Source organism: Cheilinus undulatus, linkage group 21, assembly GCF_018320785.1.
Source record: "Cheilinus undulatus linkage group 21, ASM1832078v1, whole genome shotgun sequence".
NCBI lineage: Eukaryota > Metazoa > Chordata > Actinopteri > Labriformes > Labridae > Cheilinus > Cheilinus undulatus.
Genome location: NC_054885.1, coordinates 12,904,610 through 12,929,253, shown reverse-complemented (window position 1 = coordinate 12,929,253; position 24,644 = coordinate 12,904,610). Strand labels below are relative to the sequence as shown.

The following is a 24,644-nucleotide window of genomic DNA, read 5'->3' as shown; positions in this document are numbered from 1 at the left end:
TCCCTTGTTATGGCCCGTCTCTCGCACATTAAATATTGCATGGTCCAAAACTCTCTCCAGCACAATGAAACAAAACTTGAAGTGTCATTTCTTATCAATACAAAAGTTAAACCTGTTTCATATTATCCTTTGTCTGTATAAACTTTAAAAAAAATGTTATCTCACTCTGTTGAGGCTCAGGTATCGTGCTACATTGTTTTGTTTTTTTTTTTTTACCATTTTTTAATGTTGTTTTAATTGGCATGAATTTATTATAACTACCATTATTATTATTATTATAAAAAGTATTATTATTATTATTATTATTATTATTATTATTATTATCATAACAATTATTATTATCATTATTATTATTATTATTATTATTATTATTATTATTATTATTAACAATCAGGCTGCCTATGATGAAATACCCACAATAACCAATGGATGTTACATTCTTTCAAAAACATGGCATTTAATCTTCATGATTTTCCCCATATTCATTTCCTCCTCTTTTGTTTTTTTGCTGTCAAACAGAAAACATGTCAGTTCAGCTAGCTGGCCATTTTGAACCTCCCCATGTCTTTTTCCTCTGAAGTCACACTGGATCATCCAAGTTTATGTGATAACTCGTGTCTGGGAAGTCATGATACAGATGTTCATTGTCTCGCAGTCCTGCTGAGTCATGTGGACACTCCACAATAAAATAACCTGACACAGAAACAATCCGCCCCCTGGCTGTCACTCTGATGAACGCCTATCAGTCACAGAGTTTCCGAAAATATAACATCCATCGCACAAGCACCTTAGCCCTGTTTAATAAAAAATATCCTGCTTTACTCCTTTACTGTAACTTAAATGTTGTAAGAAAACTCACTGTGGTAAAATGACTCAACTCATATGCATATTTGCACTAATTAATGTAAATTATCTTTATTGACCTCATGCATATCTGCAGAAATTCTTGCATATTTCATACTTTTGATCATATCCATAGTATTATTGCACCCTCTGCACACCTTGCAACCATACCATCAATGCCCACAGACTTCTATGTACAAGTAAAAATACCAAACAGATCATAAGTTTTTATTTAGATTAAATCTTTTCATTACATTTAATCTTAATTTTAACTTTTTCACTTTAATTTATTTCTATATAACTATATTTTCATCTGAGATTTTTCTACTGTCTTAAACTAAGGGGAAATGACTTCCTGTTTGGATACAGACCTGCTTCAAGAGGTAGATCAAAGAATTTAACATGAACTTAACACAGAAAAGGGAACTTTTTATGGATTAAGAATGAATGTAGAGGTCAATGAGTAAAAGTGAAATGAGACATCAAGGAGCAGTGGTGGTGGACTTATTATCTATATATATATGTGGCTGCAGGGAGTCAGACATTAAAGCAATAAAGAAAAGAAATAGTGTACAAATTACAAACCATTATCAATCCTAATTCATTTGAATAATCTTGACAACCCTAATTTTTATATTTAATATCTGATTACTGCACATTGGGAGCAAAGCTAACTGGAGTCAGATTCTTTATTGTGTTAGCATACTTGGCAAATAAAGCTGATCCTGATGTACCTTGTTAATGTGGAGGATTATACTGTTGAAGTGGCTAAATTCATCTTGTGGTAGCATTATTTCTTAACATTTAGCCAATCATCAGTAGGAACAACTTGACCTGTCCACCACCTTACAGCAGCTTAGCTTAGATATGACTCTACAGACATTTTAAAAATCAATAAAATAACAAAGTGAGTCTGAGCCTAAAATAAGACTCACAGATTAAATTTACTTGTGTGTCAGTTAAGTTGAATATTTGCTCTTCACTGTAACTCTAAATAACATTCACAGATTCCTACGTCTTATGACAAATGTAATCTAATCATTTCTTTAAACTGTCATTTAAGGAACTGTTCTTGTGTGGCTTTATTAAAGGTCTTCTGACAACTGGATTAAGATTAATCCAAAAGAGTAAAGGCTTAGTCAGGTTTGTTTCCTGAAGTCATCAAACCTGACATTTTTGAGATCTTGCCCCACAGATAAGTTTTATTCCTCTTTACCAAAATCTCGACTTTTTGCTCGCAGTTTGTTGAGCTGAGACTCGGCAGCGTCGGCTCGTTCTTCAGCTTCCTCCAGCTCGTGTTGAACTTTCCGGAATTTCAGCAGATTCATGTTGGTTTGTTCCTCCTGATCAAGCAGAAAATAAAGAAATAAAGATTATTTTTTAAACGAATCCTTCAAAGTGACTTTAAATTCATGTTTTTACTCACCGCCTCCTCACACTGACGCTTGTACGCCTTCAACTTCAGCTGCAGTTTGTCGACTAAATCCTGAAGTCTCACCGAGCTCTTCTTCTCCTCCTCAGCCTGAAACATTCAGGATTTATTTCAACTTTTTCCACACTTTATTTTCCAATCTTAAACAGTGAAATACTTAACAGTAAGCACTTTTACCTGATAAGTCAGCTCTTTAATTTTCCTCTCATATTTCCGGAGACCTTTCATGGCCTCGCCACCTCGTTTCTGCTCCGCCTCCAACTCATTCTCCAAGTCCCGGACCTAAAAACAGATTCAATGACTTCAACTTGTTTGACCTTACAGTGCAGCTTTTCTTTCCTTCACTCTTTCACTCATTTATGATTTCTTCTTCCCGTCTTTACTCTTTCGTACCCGAGCCTCCAGTTTCTGCAGCTCTTTTTTCCCGCCCTTCATGGCGAGCTGCTCGGCCTCGTCTAGTCGCTGCTGCAGGTCCTTCACCGTCACCTCCATGTTCTTCTTCATCCTCTCCAGGTGAGCACAGGTGTCCTGCTCCTTCTTCAGCTCCTCGGCCATCATGGCCGCCTATGTTCAAAGTCAGAAATTAAATGAGATTAAAACCTCTGCAGTTTGTTGGTGCAGTGAAAAAAGGAAAGAGACTCACGTCCATGACGGCTTTCTTTGCTTTCTCGTCTGCATTTTTGGCTTCCTGGATGGTTTCTTCCATCTGAGACTGCAGATGATTTAAATCGGACTCCATCTTCTTCTTAGAGTTCAGCAGGCTGCCGTTCTGATAAAAACATCACATTTAAAGAGAATTATTTATTACAATAAGAGAGGTTTAGCCATATGTAAACCTTTGCACACTCACAGGAGTATGGTTTCAGGTCCATGGGCCTCAACAACAATGAAGGCCTCATATTCGCAAATCTTTTAATCCCCTTTTTTATAAATACAGTCAAATAATTCTAAAAGTGAAGCATTATTTACCTGCTATACGCTGTTTTGAATTAACTTTATAAATAAATTTGCTCTTGGTATTTAAGCAAAGACCACAGGACTTTTGGAGCGGATTTTCAGACTAAAACAAACAAGAGAGTTTCCAAATGATGATTTAATTTTCTAAGGGAAAAAAAAACTCATCCAACCCTACTTGGACCTATGTGAAAAGTAGTTCTCCACCAAACCTAATAACTGGTTGTGCCACCCCGGGTGGCAACAACTGTCAGCAAACATTTGTGATAACTGGCAATGAGCCTTTCACATGGGAGGAATTTTGTTCCACTCATCATGTTTTAATCCAGCCACATTGGAGGGTTTTGGAGCATGAACAGCCTTTTTAAGGTAATTGCCACAGCATCTCAACCAAAGTTTGATGGCCACTCAAAAACCATCATTTTTTTATGAAGCCATTCAGAGGTGGACCCGCTGGTGTATTTCAGGTCATTGTCCTGCTGTATATCCTAACTGTACTTGAGCTTGAGGTTATGACCTGATAGCCGGACACTCTCCTTCAAGATTCTTTTAGAGAACAGAATTCATGGTCCATCATTTACAGCAGGCCGTCCAGGTCCTGAAGCAGAGAAACAGCCCCAGACCATCGCTCTACCACCACCATGTTCGACTGTTGGCATGATGTTTTTTTGATGAAATGCTGTGTGAGTTTTAAGCCTGATGTAATGGGGCACCACCTTTAAGAACGTTCGACTTTTGTCTCATCAGTCCGCAGAATATTTTTCCGAAAGGAGTAGGGATCATCAAGATGTTTTTTAGCACATGTGAGAATGTTTGTGTTCTTTTTGGTCAGCAGTGGTTTTGGCCTTGAAACTCTCACATGGATGCCATTTTTGCCCAGGATCCTTCTTATTGTTGAATCATGAACACTGACATAACTGAGTCAAATGAGGTCTGCAGGTCTTTAGATGTTGTTCTGGTTTCTTTTGTGACCTCCTGGGGGAGTAATGTTGGTAGGCCCGCCACTCCTGGGAAGGTTACACCTTTCCAAGTTTTCTCCATTTGTGCACAATGGCTCTCACTATGTTTTGTTTAAGTCCCAAAGCCTTAGAAATGGCTTTTATTAACATTTCAAGACTGATAGACATCAATAACTTTGTTTCACATCTGTTCTTGATTTTCTTTAGATCGCAGCATGATGTGAAGCTTTTTGAGATCTTTTAGCCTACTTCACTTTGTCAGACAGGTTCTATTTAAGAGATTTCTTTATTCAGCAGGTCTGGCAGTAATCAGGCCTGGGTGTGGCTAGTGAAATCAAACTCTGCTTTCCAAAAATGTGGCTGATCACAGTTAATTCATGATTTAACATAAGGGGTCAATTAACTTTTCACAAAGTGCCAGGTAGATTTGCATGGCTTTTTCCCCTTCATAAATGAAATCATTATTTAAAAAATGCATTTTATATTTATTCTGGTTATCTTTGTCTAAAATGAGAATTAGTTTGTTAATCTGCAACACTTAAGTGTGACGAATATGCAAAAATAAGATATCAGCAAGGGGTAAAACTCAGAGAGAGTATAACAACACTCTCTTAGTAGGAATTTATTCTTTAACAAAATTTTCTATAGGTTATATTTGATTTCTGTAATATCAATATTCATAATGTAGTCAAGACTTAAGTGGTTTATGTAAATCTGATGCTGTTTCCCTTATATTATTTGTTTTGCCCTTCAGTGTCTCTTCTTTAGTATTAATTTAAAGTCTTGAATTTTGTGTTCTCAGTCTGCTGTGTCTTCTTTTTTCCTGTAAAGCCTTTTCTGTAAATTGTCTCTTCACCTGAGCGTGCAGCAGCTGCACACGCTCACTGACTTCAATCACTTCCTGTTCTGCCATCTTGCGACTCCTCTCTGATTGATCGATTGCCGCTGTCATCTCCTCGATCTCAGCCGTCATCAGAGTGTTGCGGCGCTCAGCGATGGCAAGCTGCTCCTTGAGGTCATCCTGACTGTGGAGCGCTTCATCCAGGTGGACCTGCAAGTCCTATGACAGAAAATCTGAGGATTAAAACATTAAGACTCTTGAATGACTCTCGATGTTTCTATGACTTTATCGAACCTTGAGCTGAGTCTGGACGTTCCTCAGCTGTTTGGTTGACTCGGCCGCCTGTCGGTTGGCGTGTCCGAGCTGCACCTCCATCTCATTCAGATCGCCCTCCAGCTTTTTCTTCAGCCTCATGGCGTCATTCCTGCTGCGTGTCTCAGCGTCTAGCGTGTTCTGCAGCGTGTCCACGGTTCTCTGATGGTTCCTCTTTAGCTGCTCGATTTCCTCGTCTTTCTCCGCCACCTTTCGGTCAACCTCAGACTTTATCTGGTTCAGCTCCAGCTGGAGGTGCAGGATTTTGGCTTCTTCGTGCTCGAGTGACGACTGCAAAGGCAGAAATGAAACTCCTTAGGTTATTCAAAAGTAAAAGCAAGAAAAATTAAATTCAAAGACAAAACTGGAACCTCGACTTCTTCCAGTGCAGCCTGTGTCTCTCTCTTCTCCTGCTCTGCCTGTTTTGTAGATTTCTCCAGCTCATGGATGATTTTTGCAGATTGAGCAACCTGCTCTGTGATGTCTGAGATCTCCTCTGAAAGCAAAAGAAAACACATATTTCCATTTTAGAAAGACACTAAAACATGTGGTTGTTGTTTGGTTTTGTTCAGAACTCTTACGCTGCAGGTTTTTATTCTCCCTCTTCATGCTCTCCAGATGATCCAGAGCTTCTTCATAGGAATTCTTCAGCTTGAACAGCTCAGTGCTCAGCCCCCTTGACTCCCTCTGAGAAACTTCCATTTCTGACTGAGTCTCCTCATATTTCTGTTTCCATTCAGCCAGAACCTTAACACAAAGAGAGGTGATAAATGCTGCCTAGATAAGAAGTAAAAAGAGGGAAAGTTGTAAAAACTGTGCATGTACTTTGTCAAAGTTCCTCTGCTTCTTGTCCAATGAGGCGTTGGCTGCATTCGACCTCTCCAGCTCCACCATCAAGTCCTCTACCTCGGCCTGCAGACGCTGCTTGGTTTTCTCCAGGGATGCACATTTGACATTTGCCACCTCGGTCATCTCCTCTGAGTCCTGCAGCCTCTGAGCCAGCTTCTTCCTGTAGAAATAAATGTGAAAAATCTTATTACTATAATTGGTGGCGTATCTGGCATATGTCTGACTGTCTTGAATTGCACACCACACTTAAAATTCCAAATGTCCTTAACACCTCTCAGAAGACTTCTTGGGTGTACTGGTTTGAATCCCGAACCTTTAAAAAACCATAAATATGTGCAGATTTTCTATAAAATTCCAAAACATTCCGCCAAGTCGTCATTTGCATTCGCAGACTTCTGCTGCATTCCATTTACCTTGGAAGTTAGATGTTGGAGCTGGGAATGACGTCACAAAACTTTGTAAATGAGTCAAGAGGCACAGCTTTAATGCTACTCTTATTGTGCTGTTGGCCTAATACCACAAATACGCACTGGCACACAGAGACGCTGAGCCATTATACAGTTATTTCAGTAAAAAAAAAAAAAAAAAAAAAACTTCCCATGCAAATTGGCCCTACTGCATTAATCTTCTAATGATGAGGACAGAGATAGCACAGCATAAATAGAGTAAAGATCAACCTACTGTCTGTGAGAGCCGATGAAAGTGTGCGCCCAAACACACTTTGGGCGGGGGCTCCAAGGAAAAATGATTGGGAAACACTGCTCTAGTGCCGTCATCACCACTGTTTTAAAAAAATATGCAGCCACTTCTTACTTGGCCTCCTCAAGCTCTTCGGTGCGTTGAATGGCATCTGTCTCGTATTTGGTCCTCCACTGAGCCACTTCGCTGTTGGCCTTGGACAGGCAGCGGTGAAGCTCAGCTTTGGCCTCCTGCTCCTCCTCGTACTGCTCTCTGAGGAGCTCGCAGTCATGACGAGATGACTGCAGAGCATGAGCCAGGGCACTCTTGGCCTGAAACAAACAGTACAGAATAAGGTTTAAACTTCACTGCTGCAGTTTTTGTGAGCGTTGATCACCATTATATATAAAGATGTGAGTTATACTATATGAAAACCAACTGTGTTGTTTAGTTTCAGATTTTATTTGTGTGTTTCAACCTTCATTTCTTCATCCAGAAGTCTCTTCAGCTCATCAACCTGGTGACTGCAGGCAGATTTGACTCGGTTCAGCTGGGACAGACTGATCTCTTTCTCCTCCAATAGACGAGTGAGCTCAGCTGTTCATCATAAAGAGGACACAATAAATGAACATCTCATCTCCTTGCATATTTTTAATTAGCTCATGTTAATTAACATACCGTTTTCAGTCTGCAGACGAGCAGAGAGAGTCGCAGAATCACTCAGAGACCTCTGAGCTTCTTCTGCTTTGGTTTTGTATTCAGTCATTTGATCTTCAAGGCTCCTGCTTGTCTTCTCCAGATGAGCCTGAACCATCAAACATTAGTCAAATACAAATCTAAATAGTTATCAAAATGACAATTATGAGCATCTGTGCTACCTTGCTCTTCAGGACGCTCTCCATGTTGCTCATCAAGTCGTCGACCTCCATCTTCAGCTCACATTTTTCTTTCTCCAGCTTCTGTTTCACTCTCTGGATGTTGTCGATCTGCTCACTGAGCTCGGCGACGCTGTCCGCCTGTTTCCTGCGTAAAGTTGCGGCGATGGATTCGTGCTGCAGCGTGGACTCCTCCAGGTCGCGTCGAAGCCTCAAAAATTCCGCCTCTCTCTTTTTGTTGAGCTCGGCCTGAGCAGCGGTTGCCCCTCCGGCCTCTTCCAGACGCTCACTGATCTCGTCGAGCTCTCTGGAAAGGTCACATCGCTGCTTCTCCACTTTGGCTCGAGCCGAACGCTCAGCCTCGATTTCTTCCTCCAGCTCTTCACCGCGAGCCTGCAGGAAAATTTATGATCTTCTGTTTGCTCTTGGAAAATCAAAGTAAGTATTTTAAAATAAGTCTACTGCTGTTTCAATCTTACCTGAAGCTCTTTAATCTTCTTCTGCAGCTGAGTGCTGAGACTTTGTTCCTCCTCAATTCTCCTCTGCAGGTCACTGATTTCAAAGTCTTTTCTGAAATGAAAAAAGGTAGTAGGTTTAGTTCCTTTGATAAAGAGCTCCTTATACAGGCTTTACAGTCCACAGCACAGGTTAGATATCCAGCCTTGGCCCTTTGTCTCTCTCTCTTTAATCAAACATCCTCTTTCTCTTTTCATTTGTCCTTTTAACAACGGCACAAAAAGTCACAATTTAGAAAACAAATCCTTCTGCTTGGCATTCTTTCCCTCAAATATCATAGAGTAAAAATAATAAGTTCAAGATACAGGTTTTTTATTGCATGGACACTTAATAATGCCTCCATGCCAATGACAGCCAGGAGCCACAGGGTAGAGGTAAGAATCTCTGCCAGAGTGCAAGATCATCCCGACACAAACCTGGCCGGGCCCGGTTCCCTGCCTCTCTCCTCTTGTAGTTTCCTTCCCTTACCAGTCTTTTTGAAAAGCTGGCTGCTAAGACTTTATATTTACTAAACAGTCATGAGATTTTCTTCTTTATTTTCTGAGCTGAGTGACAAATATTTGTATCCAAATGAGTTTGATTATTTAGGTCATGATAAATATTTCTACATAAATCTTAAATATAGCAAGCAACACCTTTTTTTCAACTAAATGAAATAGATGAACATACTTTTTCAGTCTCTCCTCCACCTGCCGTCTGTCATTCTCCAGGTCCATGATGGTTTCTTGGCTCAGCTTCAGATCTCCTTCCAGTTTTCTTCTGGATCTTTCAGAGTCAGCGTGGTGCTTCTTCTCATGTTCCAGCGAGTTCTCGAGCTAAAAGAGATGTCGACGTCAACTATAAACCTGAAAATAAACCAGTTGGATCTGATGAAAGGATAACCCACTCACATCATCGACCTGCTGCTCCAGCTTTATTTTGATCTTCATCAGACCGTTGACTTTGTCCTCCTCGGCCTGCAGGTCATCTAACGTCTGCTGATGGACCTCCTGCAGAGCCTTCATCTCTTTGGAAGATTTTAGCAGGCTTTCCTCCAGAGACGTCAGCTCCTCCACCAGATTCTTCACCTACAGAGAGAACATTTAAAGACTGCTATTAGTGATATTGAAATTAATCGTAAAAACTGGTGATGAAAGTTATCATAGGTACCTTGTTTTCCGTGGCGTGTTTTTCTTTTTCCACTTTAGCAATGGTCAGTTCAAGGTCATCGATGTCTTTTTTCAGCTCTGAACATTCGTCCTCCAGCTTCCTCTTCTTCGCTGTGATTTCAGCGTTGATCTCCTCCTCTTCCTCCACCCGCTCTGACAGCTCCTTCAGTTTGGCCTCCAGGTGGATTTTACTCTTTATGAGACCTTCACACCGCTCTTCTGCATCGCACAGGTTCTCCCTCTCCTAAGAGCAGGGGCACATTGTTTAACAGTAACAGAAAATGTTTAATATATTTCTTCAACATCATTATAATTATCTAAATAAAACAGTAAGTTTGAACATGTTTTTTATTCAGTTTTTATGTCCTCTTTTGTTTTCACATACTGCCTGGATTTGAAGGTACAGGTCATTTTTCTCCTGGACGAGGACGACCATTTTCTCCTCCAGCTCCTTCCTCCGAGCCTCCGACTTGGCCAACTCCTCTTTGAGTCGAGCAAACTCCTCCTTCATGTTCTGCATCTCCTTCTCAGCCTCTGCACTGCGCAACAATGGTTTTATTTTGAAGTAGAGTCTCATCCAGGGCCAGTTCTTCACATTCATGAAGGAGCGGATGTTGTACTGGATGACAAAGATGGACTCCCTGTGGTGCAAAAAATAAACAGTAAAGCTGGTTTAGTGAAGCATTAAACATTTACTAGATTATCTATTAGTGACTTGATTTACTAACTAGTGTGACACAAACAAAAATGAGCTTCTATCTAGGGATCTGAATTTGTTTTATCTACTCAGTGTACATTTATTGTGTTTCATTAACTTATCTGTAAGTTGTTTAAGTTGTTGTCTGCTAAACTTCTGGGCCTTTACAGCTTTGAAATTATCTTGTAATATGTTGTCCTTGGACTCCTACTCCTCGATGTCAATATGGTTGTTTGTCTATATAAACTATATGGACAAAAGTATTTGGCCATACCTGTTAATTATTGAATTCAGCTGTTTCAATCAGACCTGTTTCCACAGGTGTACTAAATCAAGCACGTCCAGCACCCCTGCTGGCTATTCCACAGTTAACTGTGAGTAACATCCTAAGAAAGTGGAAGTGTTTAGGAACAACAGCAAACCAGCCATGAAGTGGAGGACCATGTAAAATCACAGAGCGGGGTCAACGGCTGCTAAGGCTCACGGTGCATAAAAGTCGCCACTGCTCTGCTGATTCCATAGCTGAGGAGTTCTGAACTTCCACTGGCATTAATGTAAGCACAGAAACTGTGAAGCAGGAGCTTCACGTATGCAAGCATCACATCACCAAGTCCAATGCCAAGCATGAGATGGAGTGGTGTAAAGCAGGGGTGTCAAACTCAATCACAGCAAGGGCTGGATTCTGAATTTAGGTCTGACCTGAGAGCCTAACCCAGTCAACATAAACTGTCAGATTCATTCTCACCACTTAGTTGAAATGGTCAGAACATGAAATTAAAAGTCCCCAAAAAAATTAAAATTCAAATATATGAGATAAAAAGCCAAATCATGAGTTTTAAAGGTAAATTTATGAGATAAAATTAACAATCATGAGTTTTAAAGGTTCAAATATGAGACAGAATTCAAAATGCTAAGTTTTAAAGGTCAAATTATGAGGTAAAATTGTAAATCCTGAAATGTAACAGACAAAGTATAAGATACAATCCAAAATAATACATTTTAAGGGACCTCAACCACATCGAGCACCTTTGGGATGAACTGGAACGTAGATGTGAGCCAGGCCTTTACATTCCCTGTTGGTGTAATGGTCAGGTGACCAAATACTTTTGTCCATAAATTGTATATGGTGAGAAATTTAGAAAAAGGAAAGGTATTTCAGACACCTCTTTTTAGTCATCTCCTTCAGCCTCAGTCTGGTGACGTAACCTCTGGAAACAGCCTGAATACGAGTCATCAACACGGCCAGACGCTCGTCCCTCATCTCCTCCAGGAGACCCAGCAGGCCTGCTTTGAAAAACACCTGCAAGGATTGAAATCAGGTTGGATACGAACTTAAAAAGAAAATATTTTAAAGAGACAAATATTATTTTGTAAAATATGTTCGTTTTCAAGTGATATCACAATCATCTTGGGTTTTTGGACATTTTTTTTTAGAATAGTAAACTTTTCTCTAAATTAAATTCAGTCTTCAGTAACAAAAACAGTCCCCTCAAGCTCATGCTGACTCAGTGTTTCAATATTTTAAAGTATTAAATTAATACTAAATTACTACTGTCCAATAAACTGTAGTCCTAAAAGTAAAAAGGCACAAAATCAAACATTTTCAAACACCTTTGTGTATCCGAATCTGTACTGAGAGTGATCCACGTCAATGGATGACAGAAGCTTCTCTGACGCTTTCTTACTGTCAATGAACTGACCCTCAGGGATCGCACAGGCATTCAGGATCCTGTACCTGCTCAGAGAAGGCAAAGGTGTGTGACTGTAAGGTCCTGTGTGTGAGTTCTGAAACAGAATGCGCATACATGTGTGCTACCTCTGTCTGAAGTCTCCATAAAGGATCCTGCTGGGAAATCCTTTCCTGCAGATCCTGATTCCTTCTAGGACTCCGTTACAGCGGAGCTGATGGAGGACGAGGTGATGATCCATGGAGCCTGCAGATGGGAAAGGTTTGGTTTGAAGGAACACTTCACAATTTATGTTGGTGTTAATTTTGATATCGTCATCATCATCATCATTATTATTTCTGTAGTGTATGAAGCTGGGGTTAACAACAGGTAAGGCATGTTTAACATAAAAACTGGAAACAGCTCTGGTCTAGAGCTGATGAGCACGTTTTATCATGTCTTCATTTTAAAAGCAAACACCAATGTGGATGGAACAGAATCACAGCAGGGGTCGGATTCTGGATTTAGGTTTAACCTGAAGGCTGAACAGGGTCAACACAACCTTAAACTGTCAACCTCATTTTCACCAGTGATAAAATATGAAAAAAAACAGCACTGATGATAAATCATTCGGAAATTCAAAAAAGTAAAATCACAAGTTTAAAGGCTCAAATCTGAAATAAAAATTCAAATTTATAAGTTCAAAAGATCAGAACATGATATTAAAAATAGGAAAAAATAATGTTTTTAAAGAGCAAATATACAAGGAGAAAATTTCAATCATAAGTTTGAAAGGTCAAAATATGAGATAAATTTGACATCATGAGTTTTAAAGTCAATTATGTCTTAACGTTTTAAATTGTTAGTCTGATAGTTCAAAATGTGGGATTAAAAAGTCAAAATTAGGAGTTGAAAATGTCAAAATATGAGCTAGAATTCAAAATGATGACTTAAAAAGTAAAAAATATGATTTAAATTCAAAATTGGAAGTGTAAAAGATCAAAATATGATATAAAAAGTAAAAATTATGAATTTAAAATGTCAAAATAGAAGAAAAAAATTGAAATCACATGTTTAAAAGTCAAAACATGGGATTAAAAAGCCAAAGTAAGGAGTTGAAAAAGGTCAAAATATGAAAATTTAAAATTGGGAAAGTCAAAATCATAAGTTTGAGTTGTAATCTTGAGATGCAAAAATGAAAATTTGAAATAAAACACAAATTAACCCCCACCCCCCCCACCAAACACACACACACATTCTTGAATTTTTATCTAATTTTTCTTACTCTTTACTTTTTCAGATTTTTATGGCTTAACAAGGATATTTTAAAAAATCAAGCTTAAGTTTACATTATTATACTGGAGGAAATCTGCAGACCTCATACTGGTGGGCCAGTAATAATTAAAATATGATATGATCTCGTGGGCTGGATATAGTCGTTCAATGGGCCTGATATGGCCCCCAGGCCTTGAGTTTGACACCTGTGATTTAAAGCATCCATGCCAGCAACAGCCAAGGCTGGAGGTATTCTGTTTTCAGGTTGTTCATCTGTCCGTCTGCATGTCCGTCTGTCTGGGCCAGGAATGGACTGATCAGATGTGGAGGTCAAAGGTCAGACTCACTGGGTCTCATCATTGGTTGGTCATCATCACGATATCTACACTGTGAGAGTTTTTTACAAAACTTACCACAAATGCCTATCTACGATTCGCGCTCCTGTATGACCAACTGTAGTTCCACTTTCTGGCACAACTGTTTACCTCATGGAGGCATGTAAACAAAACCTTATAAAGAGCTTTCAAGACACCAAATGTTAGCATTACTCTTGGTGAAAGCACTTTATCATGACTTGAGTATGATTGCGCACTGAGGGTCAGGAAAAGGGGGAACAGTCATAAAGAATGAATGGGAACAGAGGAAAGTTAGTACTTTAAAGCTCTAAATGGATCTCTAGGCTGCAAATAGTACCAGAAAAAGTTACATATATTGAGTAAGATCCCTACACTTTACAAAAAAATAAGTGGTTTTTTTTTTCTACAGTTTAACCCATTTTCCTGGCATGTAGGCAATCAATATCATAATTTACAAAGTCCTGCAGACCTCCTAATGTCTAGTGTTGTCTAGCCAGATAAAGGGAGACAAGAGCCTTGGGGACTAGTACTGAGCAAGGAGGCAAATTGAGCCCCTTTAACATATAAAAAAAAAATCCCTGTTTTGTCACAAACAATTGAAACAGTGATGAACTATCAACCAAAAATCCTTGTGGAGTAGGCAACTATGCCATTGCTACAAAACAAGTTTTTAATGTGGGCAACAGGTAGCTTGTTCCCATTTGAGTACCAGTTTCCTTTCCTCCATCCTCTGGTGTTATTTAATCTACATTTAAAAAGCCAAATTCATAAAAAGTGAAGAGCCAGTTGGGAGCCAGAACACCATCGCTACTGAATTTAGCCAAATGATTTGGACCTCTTTCAAGAGACAGATTTCCAGTCGCAACCAACAAGACTGCATGGACATGGCTTTGTGAAAAGTGGACACAAAAGAGTGTAGGAATTTGTTTTTAATTTTGCACTTTGAACAATTGGCATTGTCATAAACAGCTCAAAACATGGCCTTTTGGGGGCATTTCTCTATGCAGAAATCACTTCCTGTCCCTCAAGGGGAGTTATTCACTGCTGTGTGACATCATTTGCAAAGAACCTATACAGATACTTTAACCCTGAACTCTGAGGCAGTGGTTCTAGCTCATGATAAGCCATTTTGCAGTCATTTAGGGTAACGCTGAACCCTTTCTATGAGAATGAGCATCCTGTAAAACTGTCTCATTCACAAAAACTTAAGCACAAACAATCAAGTAAAAGAAAACATGAAAGAAGAATGAGTTGGTGCTAATTTTGTTGTTCAGTTCTTGTTTTTGTACCTGGAGTTTTGGTCTCGTTGGGGATGATACACCTGACAAAGTGAGGATGGGTGGATCTGAGGTTAGCCATCAGTTTGTTCAGGTTCTCCTGCAGAGAAAACCCCAACTATTAACCACAGAAAAACTCACACCACCTCAACTCACTGACTCAAATCAATCATTATGCCAGTCAATCACTGATATCCCTTCAGCTTTGATCATATTATTGGGTAAAACACTGAATGAACCAATATAAAATACATTATTATGCCTTTAAATAAAACTGTGTTAGTCTCATTATTCATTTTAACCCTGAATAAACCAATGAAAGATTCAGCAGTAGTTACCCCAAATAAACTTAAAAAATATATAGTTGGTTATCAACCTTTATAAGAAGAAATATTATTATTGTTAATAAAATCACCCTGAATAATGCTGAAACGGTCTGGAAAGAGGAGCCTTTCTTCTTGAAACTTTTCTTACTTCCATCAGCAGTACCTATAAAAAAGAAAGACCACCAATGACATAATGACTGTTGGATATAATTAATCAACTATACTTTAGGCATCATTATACTGTTTAAATTCCTTGAACATGGAGTTTTCTGTGAACTGACCGTCAGCTGAGGCGTACGATGCAAACAGCTGAGCGAGCAGCTTCACAGAAGCTTTCTGATAAAGCTGAACCACCGTGTCGTTCAGAGGGTCTTTGTTCTTCTCCAGCCAGCCGCTGATGTTGTAGTCCACGGTTCCTGCGTAATGCATCAGAGAGAAGTGAGCCTCGGCCTTTCCTTTGGAGGGTTTGGGCTTCTGGAAGATGCTGTTTTTCCCCAGATGCTGGTCGTAGAGTTTGTTCTTGAAGGAGCCGTCTGTCGCCTTCGGAAACATGCACTCCTCCTCCAGGATGGAGAAAATCCCCATCGGCTGCAGGAGAGAAAAGGATATTCATGTGTGGATCTGTAGGAATCTATGTAATAAAAATATGTATGTTTAGAATAATCTCACCTTCTCAATGAGCTCGATGCAGGCCGCCAAGTCCATACCAAAGTCGATGAACTCCCAGTCGATTCCTTCTTTCTTGTACTCTTCTTGTTCCAACACGAACATGTGGTGGTTGAAAAACTGTTGCAGCTTCTCGTTGGTGAAGTTGATGCAGAGCTGCTCCAGGCTATTCACCTTAATAATTCAACATAAAATCATTCATTAGGCTTATTTTTAGAAAGATTTGTTTCATTTGGCCTAAATCCTCTGTACCTCAAAGATCTCAAACCCTGCGATGTCGAGGACACCGATGAAATGCTGTCGGGGGAGTTTTGTGTCGAGCTGCTGGTTGATCCTGGTGACCATCCAGAGGAACAGCTTCTCATAGACGGCTTTAGACAGAGCCCCCATCGCATTATTCACCTGTAAACATGCACAGGCGTTATCATGTGTACAGGAAAAACAGTCAGAATGAAGAACAAACAAAACCATTTCAAACTTTAATTCCCAGCTAAAATAGTTGGAGTAGAAATATGTGGACTGTACCTGCTGTGGAGTCTGTCCTTTGGTGACATACTCATTCCCAACCTTCACTCGAGGGTAACAGAGCGCTTTCAGCAGGTCAGCAGAGTTCAGACCCATCAGGTAAGCCACTTTGTCTGCCACTGAAAGATTGGAATAACAGCTTTTAATAAAAGGAGCAGTCAGGGTTACATGTGAACAGAAGAAAATTGATGACATTTCATAAACAGAAGGAGTGAAGCTCTCTTGAGCTGAGTTTCATTTCATTCGTCTCACCCTCGGTGCCGTCGGGCTCTGCCTGCTCCTCTCTCTGCTTCTGCTTAAATTTCATGTTCCCATAATGCATCACTGCTCCTGTCAGCTTGTAGATGCCAACCTTTTCCTCCGAGTTGAACCCGAGGATGTCGATGGCGCTCTGACAAACACAAAAATGTTCGGGATTGTTCATCTCAGCTCAGCAGTGATACAATACTCCATTAACTTTTACACACATTAGGATCATATAACATGACTGTATTACTAATTTACTATGTTAGAAAGGGAAAAAGGTACTTGAGTTTAAAGAATTTTAAAGATTTCTCTGCAGCCATGCGTTATTTTTTATTTTCAAAAAACTTAGACTTCCTATTTTTACAGATTTTATTTTACAGCTAATATGTTCTCACATCAGTAGCCATCAGCTCATCGCTGTCATTGATGCTCAGCACAGTGATTTCTCCCTGACTGATGAACGGGTAGTCATATGGATTAGTGGTTATCAGCAGCATCTCTGAAAGAAAGCAGAAAGTATTGATCTGCAACAGTAACACTGAATAATGACTGACAGTAATGGTATGAATATTTGACATTATATGGAGGAAATAATAAATATTTACCAATCAGATCAGGTTTCTTGTTGGACAGAATCTGATAGAAGATGTGGTAGCTCCTCTCTGCTGGCAGCTGAAAGGTCACTCTGGATTTTTCCAGAAGGTCTGATAATAGAAATAATAATCATCCACACAAACATGAGAAATCATCTACATTTTTCATCATTAATTAAAATTTTATTAGCAAACTTACAAGTTTCAATGTCAGCAGATGCTAACTTCCCCTTTGTTCCAAAGTGGATCCGGATGAATTTTCCCTGGAAAAAGTCGGAAAATTATAACTAAGGTTTCATGTTTGAGACATAATTTTGTATTATTTCACAGTGGATGTTATGGCTTTGACTGTTTTCAAATCATATTGGAAATGAATCATATTGTATTAGCTTGTTGTAAAACCAAATATATCCCACTAAGTACCTTGCAACCCTAATTCCAAAAAAGTTGGGTCACGCCATAAAATGTAAACAAATCAGAATGCAATGATCTACAAATGTCAAAAACCCATATTTTGTTCACAATAGAACATAAAAAACCTCCAATGTTGAAACTAAGACATTTTACCATTCCATGAAAGATATTTGCTCATTTTGAATTTGATGGCAGCAACACATCTCAAAAAAGAAAGCTGAAAAAGTAAGTAGTACTTATAAAAAACAGCTGGAGGAACATTTTGCAACACATTGGGTTAATGGGCAACAGGTCAGTCACATGATTGGGCATAAAAGGAGCATTTTAGAGAAGCAGAGTCTCTCAGAAGTAAAAATGAGCAAACCAATCTGCAAAAAAATGTGACTAAAAAACTTCAGAAAAAATGTACTTCACTGTAAAATCATGAAATCTTTTGATATCCCATCATCTGAAGTATATAATATCATCAAAAAAAAATTAGAGAATCTGGAGAAATTTCTGTGCACAAGGGACAAAGTCATTATTGGATGCTCATGGTCTTCTGGCCCTCAGGCAACACTGCATTTAAAACAGGTATGATTCTGTCCTGGAAATCACTGCATGGGCTCAGGAACACTCCCAAGAATCACTCTGTCAACACAATTCGCCATGCCATCCTCAAATGCAAGTTAAAGCTGCATCATGCAAAGAAGAAACCATATGAGAACACAATACAGAAACAGAGCTGTCTCCTCTGGGCCAAATCTCACTCAAAATGAACTGAGGCAAAGTGGAAAACTTTGAAAGTCGTTTTGGAAACCATGGAGACCGTGTCTTGCAGAAGAGGCTACCCAACCAGTTCAAAGGCCTTCATCTTTTAGAGCAACATATGCTCCCATCCAGACAATGTCCCTTTCAGGGAAGGCTGTGAACATTTCAGCATGACAATGCTAAATCACATACTGCATCAATCACAACACCATGGCTTCACAGTAGAAGAGTCCAGGTGCTGAACTGGCCGGACTGCAGTCCAGACCTTTCCCCAACAGAAAACACTGGACGCATCATGAAACAAAAAAAAAATCCACCAAAGAAAAGAAGACCAAGGACTGTTGAGCAGCTAGACCACTACTTCAGATAAGAATGGGACAACATTCCTCTCCCAGAACTCAAACAACTGGTTTCCTTATTTCCCAGACATTTGTTAAAAGAAGAGAGGGGTGCTACACAACGGCAAACATGGCCCTGTGCCTACTTTTTGGAGATGTGTTGCTGCCATGATATTCAAAATGAGCTATTTTTATGCAAAGTCTAAGTTTCAACATCTGATATGTCGTTTTACGTTCTATTGTGAATAAATGAAACAAAAAGCATCCCAAAGTTTTTCAAACTGGGGTAGTATCTCATCATTTCATGATGTATTTCACAGCAAAGTATTGTGTCATTTCCTGTATGATTGTATTGCTTTTTTTAATCTGGAAAATTCAGAAATGAAATAAAATAATTGTATGTTGAGTTTTAAAAGTTTCATGCTGATCAGATCTAAACTCACAAATCGAGAGGAGTTGTCGTTCCTCACAGTCTTAGCATTCCCAAAAGCTTCCAGAAGAGGGTTGGCCTGGATGATTTGATCCTCCAGAGTCCCCTGTAACTCAAATCCACAATAAAAACTGAACATGTCTGTGTTTTGTTGACACATCTGGTCTCAATTATAAATAATTTTGATGTCTGATATTTTTTAGATAAAAGGGCTGAACCTGCATTTTGCCGGCTGGTTGCTCTTTCTTGCTAGAGTCTCCAAATGATGCAATTGTTGCAAAGTACTGGATGACTCTCTTTGTGTTGACCGTCTTCCCAGCACCAGATTCTCCGCTGACAAAAACAGAGCAGAAGATTATGCTTAGGGAAATAAAGTTTTATGTCATCTTTGATAAAAAGCAGATGAAGAAGCACTTACGTGATCAGGATTGACTGGTTCTCTCGATCTGTTCAAAGGGGAAAAAGTCTCACTAAAGATAAAACTTTAAGGCCTTTAAGTTTGTCTTCTAAAGGATTTTACTCCTCATAAGGACGCGAGTATTTCTTCCACCTTTCTTTAGAAGATAACAGCTTGAAATCTGTGTTTAAATGATAAAGTTTTGGTAGATATTATGTGTCAGGCATAATGAAGGGTCTAGACCTGTGAGCATGAACTGGTAGGCGTTGTCAGAGATGGAGAAGATGTGTGGAGGGGCTTCCTGTCGTTTCTTCCCTCGGTATCCGGCCACGACCTCTGGGTTGTAGACGGGAAGCCACTTATACGGATTCACAGTGACGCAGAAGAGTCCAGAATACGTCTGAGTACAAGAGAAAATCCATGAAGTCGTATATCTACTGATCAGCGAACTCTGTTTTTTTATCTGCAGACCACTCAACAAAAGCCAAATACTGATCCGTTTGAAAGGATGTAAGGTATTTTAAAAATCTAGTTTCATAGTCTATATTTACATAGATCATCCAGGCAGCGTAGCGCTCTTTGAGGTTAAACAGCACGGCTGGTTCATGGAGATGAGTCAGCAGAGCCATGTCCTCAATCTTATCAAACTTTGGAGGGTTCATGGGGCGAACATCATCCAGGTGCACTGTGATGATCTGAAGTACAAATTCAAAAGGTTTGTTAGATCAAGGCTTAAAATAGATTCAGAAATAAATATGTGAAATAAACAAAATAAATACATTCACCTTCCTATCCTCCATCTCCACAGTGACCTTGGTGCCATCTTGGCTCTTTATTTTTCCCTTCACATACTCCTGCTTCGGATCGGGCACAAACACAGCTGTTTTCGCGTCAAACGGCATGTTTTGAGCTGCGATTCTCTCCCGCTCAGATTTACGGAGGTACGGGGCAGCCACCCCAAATATTTCCATCTCAGCATCGCTCATTATGTCCAGCTGCAGATAAAGTAATAAAACTCTAAAACTGAGCAGATAAAAGCAAAGCTGAGTGAGTTAAAGAGCATCAAACTCACCAGAGAGCTGCAGACACAAATCCTAAATATTTTATGAAGCCTTGAATGGATTCTTGTTTTGAAGAACGACACAGACGTCAGTCACAGTAACGAGACTCTGACAGCTTTTATAGTCCGTGGTTTGGCTCATTTCACAAAGCCTTCTTCTTCTATATTTGGAGATCTGGCTTCATGGAAATGTCACGTATGTCCATTTTGTACTCTGAAGAGTCTATGTATAGATGTATTGTGTCACTTTTGACATGGTTTGAATTGTAATCCTTCAGACTGTCCATTAAAAACCAATGATTGCTAAAGACGTTAGCTTAGGGGGCTTACAGTCCCGACACGGTGCGCCTCATTTTCTGGGATCAGGGAAGATTAGGTTTGTTAGAGCGACGCTTGAATTGTGTCTGTCTGCTAAACTGATCACACACAACTGTTTGTCTTTACGTCAGGGGGGGTCGGCCAGACATTTAACACATTCCAGACCGAGACAGACTCCAATAAAACAAAGATATCTATGTTTCCCAGATTAAATCATAAATAATTGATTTAAATATGTGGAAACTTATATTCCATATTTATTCTATACATTCAACTTCTATTGAAATTTGAGACTCCTGATTTGTAATATAATGTAACAATTGCATTTAGCAGAAACTATTGTCCAAAGCAATGCATTTTTCAGTGTGTAAAACACCAATCAGACTTAGGGGCTCCAAGCAGTGCATCAAAAGCATCCCATTAAAAATGTGCGGACGTAATTATAACAAAGTAACAGTTACTTAAAGTGCATTTACAAGCAGATTAAGGAAAGACAGGAACTAAGAAAGCTAGCACGATGAGAAAGCAATAGTCTGGCCAAACAGAGAGTGGTCAATCCATTTAACAAAAAGACAAACAAAATGCAACAAGACCAAGTAAATAGAACAGAGGACAGTATAAACGGGTCATTTTTTAATATGTTTTGTTTTCTTTGCAATCTTAGGAGTTGTCTATGTAAAGTTAAAAAGGGCATGAATGAAGTTATAATTATCATTTTTCTTTTTTAACCTTGCAAACAGAGGGGCTGGCCAGATTTCATGTCTGTCATCAGGCAGATCCATCTTGCACAGCTTGAGTGATGTTCTTGTGTTTCAAATACATGGGCCAGACGTGGCCATCGAACAGGGCGGGTGGATCTGGCACCGTGTAGTTCCTAGAGAACCTCCTCTTTTTGCATTCTTCAGGATGGAAATAAATTAACGTTGGTTCAGCATGTCGATCAAAGGTTTTTAGGTGTAAAGCAGAAAGCCTTCCACAATAAGGATGTGAGTCTCCTCCTTAGTGTCAGACTTTGGGACAATCTCAGTGTCCAGGGTGTTATTAACGCCATGAGGTTTCTCAAACTTCACTGGGTTCTCTGACCTTGCATAGATCGTACTCATCATGGAGTCCATGTCCAGAGCACTGATGACTTGAATTTTCCCTCCATTGGTCGCGCCGCCGATGCCGCTGATGTACTGCATGATTTCAGAGCTCGTTATCGTTTCTATTTTTTAACCTTACAAAGCAGAGGGGCTGGCCAGATCTCATGTCTGTTATCAGGCAGATCCATCTTGCACAGCTTGAGTCTGAAATGATTGTTCCGGGTCTGAGAATGGGCCTAACCGATCAGCGTCATTTGAGGACAACAAGGTGGTAGCTATGGGCGGGGTTTAACTGAATTAGAAGCTGGTAGCAATGGCTGCTGCAGGTGTAGCCTTATGTAGCCCTGAGGCAAGTCTAGGTGTGCCTTGGGAATTTCTACAATCATTACTATAACTGTGACTGAAGATACCATAAGTAGAATTAAAGAAGCTATTTTACATGGAAAAAGATATGGTGTCTGTGAAGACAAAAAAAGAAGTGTTGGGTCTCCGTTCATGTACAGGTGCTCTTTGGAAATTTTGGGCTTGATTTGCTTAGTTCATCTGGTGAAAGGAGGGTTGCATGAGTGAAAAAAATGTGATTTATCCAAAAATGTATAGTAAAAAAATAGAAAGACTGCAAGTGTCCTTCAAAAAGCAAGCAAAGGCATACTGTAGGTTTTGTCATTATTAAAATGCCATTAATTTATATGGAAACACACATTTTTTTAAAAAGCCAACGTAGGTCTCAGCTGTGTCTTGGGTGAAAGAAATCACTGTAATAGTGGCAGTTTTATCAGACTTGTTTAGCTTTGTTTCACATTTTTATAATGGCCTATATGCACAGCAAGGTGTGACGTATTTCTGGTGAAAAAAGAAGGCAGCCTGATAACTTCCGCAAAACACACGTGCTAAACCAAAACGGAACCGTCCGTTGTTGTAAACCGTCCTAAACTGCGTTTATTTGTCAGTTTTTTAGTTTGTTTTTTTCGATTGTCGTTTGTGGGCACTCTTTATCATAAAGGCATCCAACGTGATAAAATGACGTTTCAGAAACGGGTTAAAGCACTTCTGGACATCACTGCTGTGTGCCGAAATCTACATCTTCCTCCATAGAGTTCAAACTGGTTGTGTGATGGCTGTAGGATATTCACATCATCATCCCCTCCCACTCACCCTCAGTGAATTATCCTGAATATTTCCTACCTTCTTCTTTAATCAGCTCACTGGCAGGGAAAAGTTCAGGTTTGCATTGAGAAATTTAGGACAATTTAACAAGTTTTGTGTATGTGTGAAGCACTATTACATTACAAATCCTGTTACTGTGCCGTGATTGGCTATGGTGCTAGTTTTCCCTCTCAATTCTACAAAAAAAAAAATCTACTTTCAATGTGCTCTGCACCGAGTTCTTACAAAAACACAAGCTTGTTCCAGAAACACAAACTCCAGTCGCCTTTCCAAACTGAGAATTCATGTCCAAACTAACAAGGTTAAAAATAAATCCACCATAACACCACAGATCCATGCAGAAGCCTCCGAGTGGCTCTCTATTAACAAGGCTCAGTCACTAGAGTCAATAAAGCAAAAGAACATGTTTAAAGTTCACTGCATGCCACAAAGTTTATTGTGATTATTGTCTTTTATCTCCAGCCTCATCTAAATGAGTGAGCATGGTGTTGATATTTTAATCTCTGCTTCAATTTGATCATAGCTTAGAGTTTGAATTTATGCTTGGAATGTAAGATCTAATAAATAAAGTCAAATTCTAAATTAAGTCAAAATCAGCAATCAAAGACTGAAAAAATAGAAACTGAAAGGTTTTTCTTATAACTAGAGACATTAAAATAAAATTGAGATTAGCATATTTAAGACTACAAAATATGATATCTGTCCTGCTTATGAAAACATCTGATCAGTCTCCAAAACAAAACTTCTTTAAAATTATTTTTCCCTCTTCAATTTTCATCTATAAGGTTTCAGAAAAAAGCCCATTAACTAACAGAAATACTGGCTTAAGATTCTGCTTTAACTCTTAAAGACCTAGTCTAATTTGGGCCAGGACTGACTAATCTGCATTCATTTAGTTAAAAAAAAAATCTTCTAGCAGTCAACATCAAGTTTCATCCATCATTTTAATCAGGAAAACTTAGAATTTCATGTTACTGATTTGTTTTATTTTATATCTTATTTTACATGTTTTAGGTCTGAAAACTGATGAATTTATGAGAAATTAAAAAAAAATGTCACTACATATTTTGTGTGTTTTTTTTACTTTGAACTGGGACATAACCCAAGTAAGTTTGCTCTTTTTGAATTAGAAAGTTAAGAAAGTTAGAAATGTTTTGGACCTCCATTTAAATTTTAGTTTTTATCTGACCCCTCCTTAGCAAGTTACAGCCATTTGTAATAATATTATCCTAGGCGATTTTTCTCTGAAAGTAGGTGTTTTCCAACACTACCTGTTGGGTAAAGCCGGGTGTACACTGTGCAATTTCAAGCCAACCATATGACAGTCGTGGCGGAGTGTCATCTTATACTGTGCAACTGAATCGTTGACGACGCATGACTGTGGCGCACCAGTTGTGTGCTCACACTGCACAATCCAACGGTCGTGCACAAGCTGAGTGCTCACACTGTGCGACTAAAATCAGGACAGACTGTGACAGAAACCCATTGAATTTCCTTTTAAGAAAGTCTCATACACCGAAAGGGAAGTGTTTCCAGTCATATTCTCTCTCTCTCTCTCCCGCTATCTCTCTCTCTGTCTCACACACACAAAACCAGCATCACCTCTGTGTCAGCTGCAGGTCCGCTGGTAGGAATATTTTTGGGTGTGCA

At 39.3% G+C, this 24,644-nt stretch overlaps 1 protein-coding gene across 2 annotated transcripts; it reads right to left on the bottom strand.

Annotated features, from left to right (window-relative positions):
• Positions 1 to 1,728: 1,728 nt before the first annotated feature.
• Positions 1,729 to 20,353, bottom strand: LOC121529263 (myosin-1B-like). 2 transcript variants are annotated; one of them, XM_041817054.1, is made up of 38 exons: positions 20,150 to 20,353; positions 19,916 to 20,059; positions 19,608 to 19,764; positions 19,386 to 19,413; positions 19,186 to 19,300; positions 18,981 to 19,073; positions 17,235 to 17,298; positions 17,048 to 17,146; positions 16,838 to 16,941; positions 16,449 to 16,587; positions 16,197 to 16,315; positions 15,924 to 16,073; positions 15,675 to 15,845; positions 15,287 to 15,593; positions 15,095 to 15,168; positions 14,692 to 14,779; positions 11,921 to 12,038; positions 11,716 to 11,839; positions 11,268 to 11,404; positions 9,793 to 10,048; positions 9,409 to 9,651; positions 9,150 to 9,326; positions 8,929 to 9,074; positions 8,223 to 8,313; positions 7,747 to 8,136; positions 7,547 to 7,673; positions 7,347 to 7,465; positions 7,004 to 7,200; positions 6,167 to 6,350; positions 5,923 to 6,088; positions 5,713 to 5,837; positions 5,324 to 5,632; positions 5,045 to 5,248; positions 2,919 to 3,044; positions 2,669 to 2,839; positions 2,453 to 2,557; positions 2,270 to 2,365; positions 1,729 to 2,186 (listed from the first exon to the last, which is right to left on the bottom strand). In XM_041817054.1, the coding sequence occupies exons 1-38, from the start codon at positions 20,348 to 20,350 to the stop codon at positions 2,046 to 2,048; spliced, it is 5,805 nt and encodes a 1,934-aa protein (XP_041672988.1). In that variant the 5' UTR covers positions 20,351 to 20,353; the 3' UTR covers positions 1,729 to 2,045. The 2 variants fall into 2 exon arrangements, with proteins under 2 accessions (XP_041672988.1, XP_041672989.1); XM_041817055.1 differs by having other exon boundaries at positions 20,144 to 20,347.
• Positions 20,354 to 24,644: the final 4,291 nt, after the last annotated feature.

What these genes read in the sequence shown, in the direction of transcription:
- LOC121529263 (XM_041817054.1), bottom strand. Translation starts at nt 20,350, where the DNA reads ATGAGCGATGCTGAGATGGAAATATTTGGGGTGGCTGCCCCGTACCTC. An exon ending in TTCTGGATGAAGAAATGAAG is followed by an intron (nt 7,201 to 7,346) that starts GTTGAAACACAC and finishes TGTTTGTTTCAG; the next exon opens with GCCAAGAGTGCCCTGGCTCA. An exon ending in AGCAGAGGAACTTTGACAAA is followed by an intron (nt 6,089 to 6,166) that starts GTACATGCACAG and finishes CTTTGTGTTAAG; the next exon opens with GTTCTGGCTGAATGGAAACA.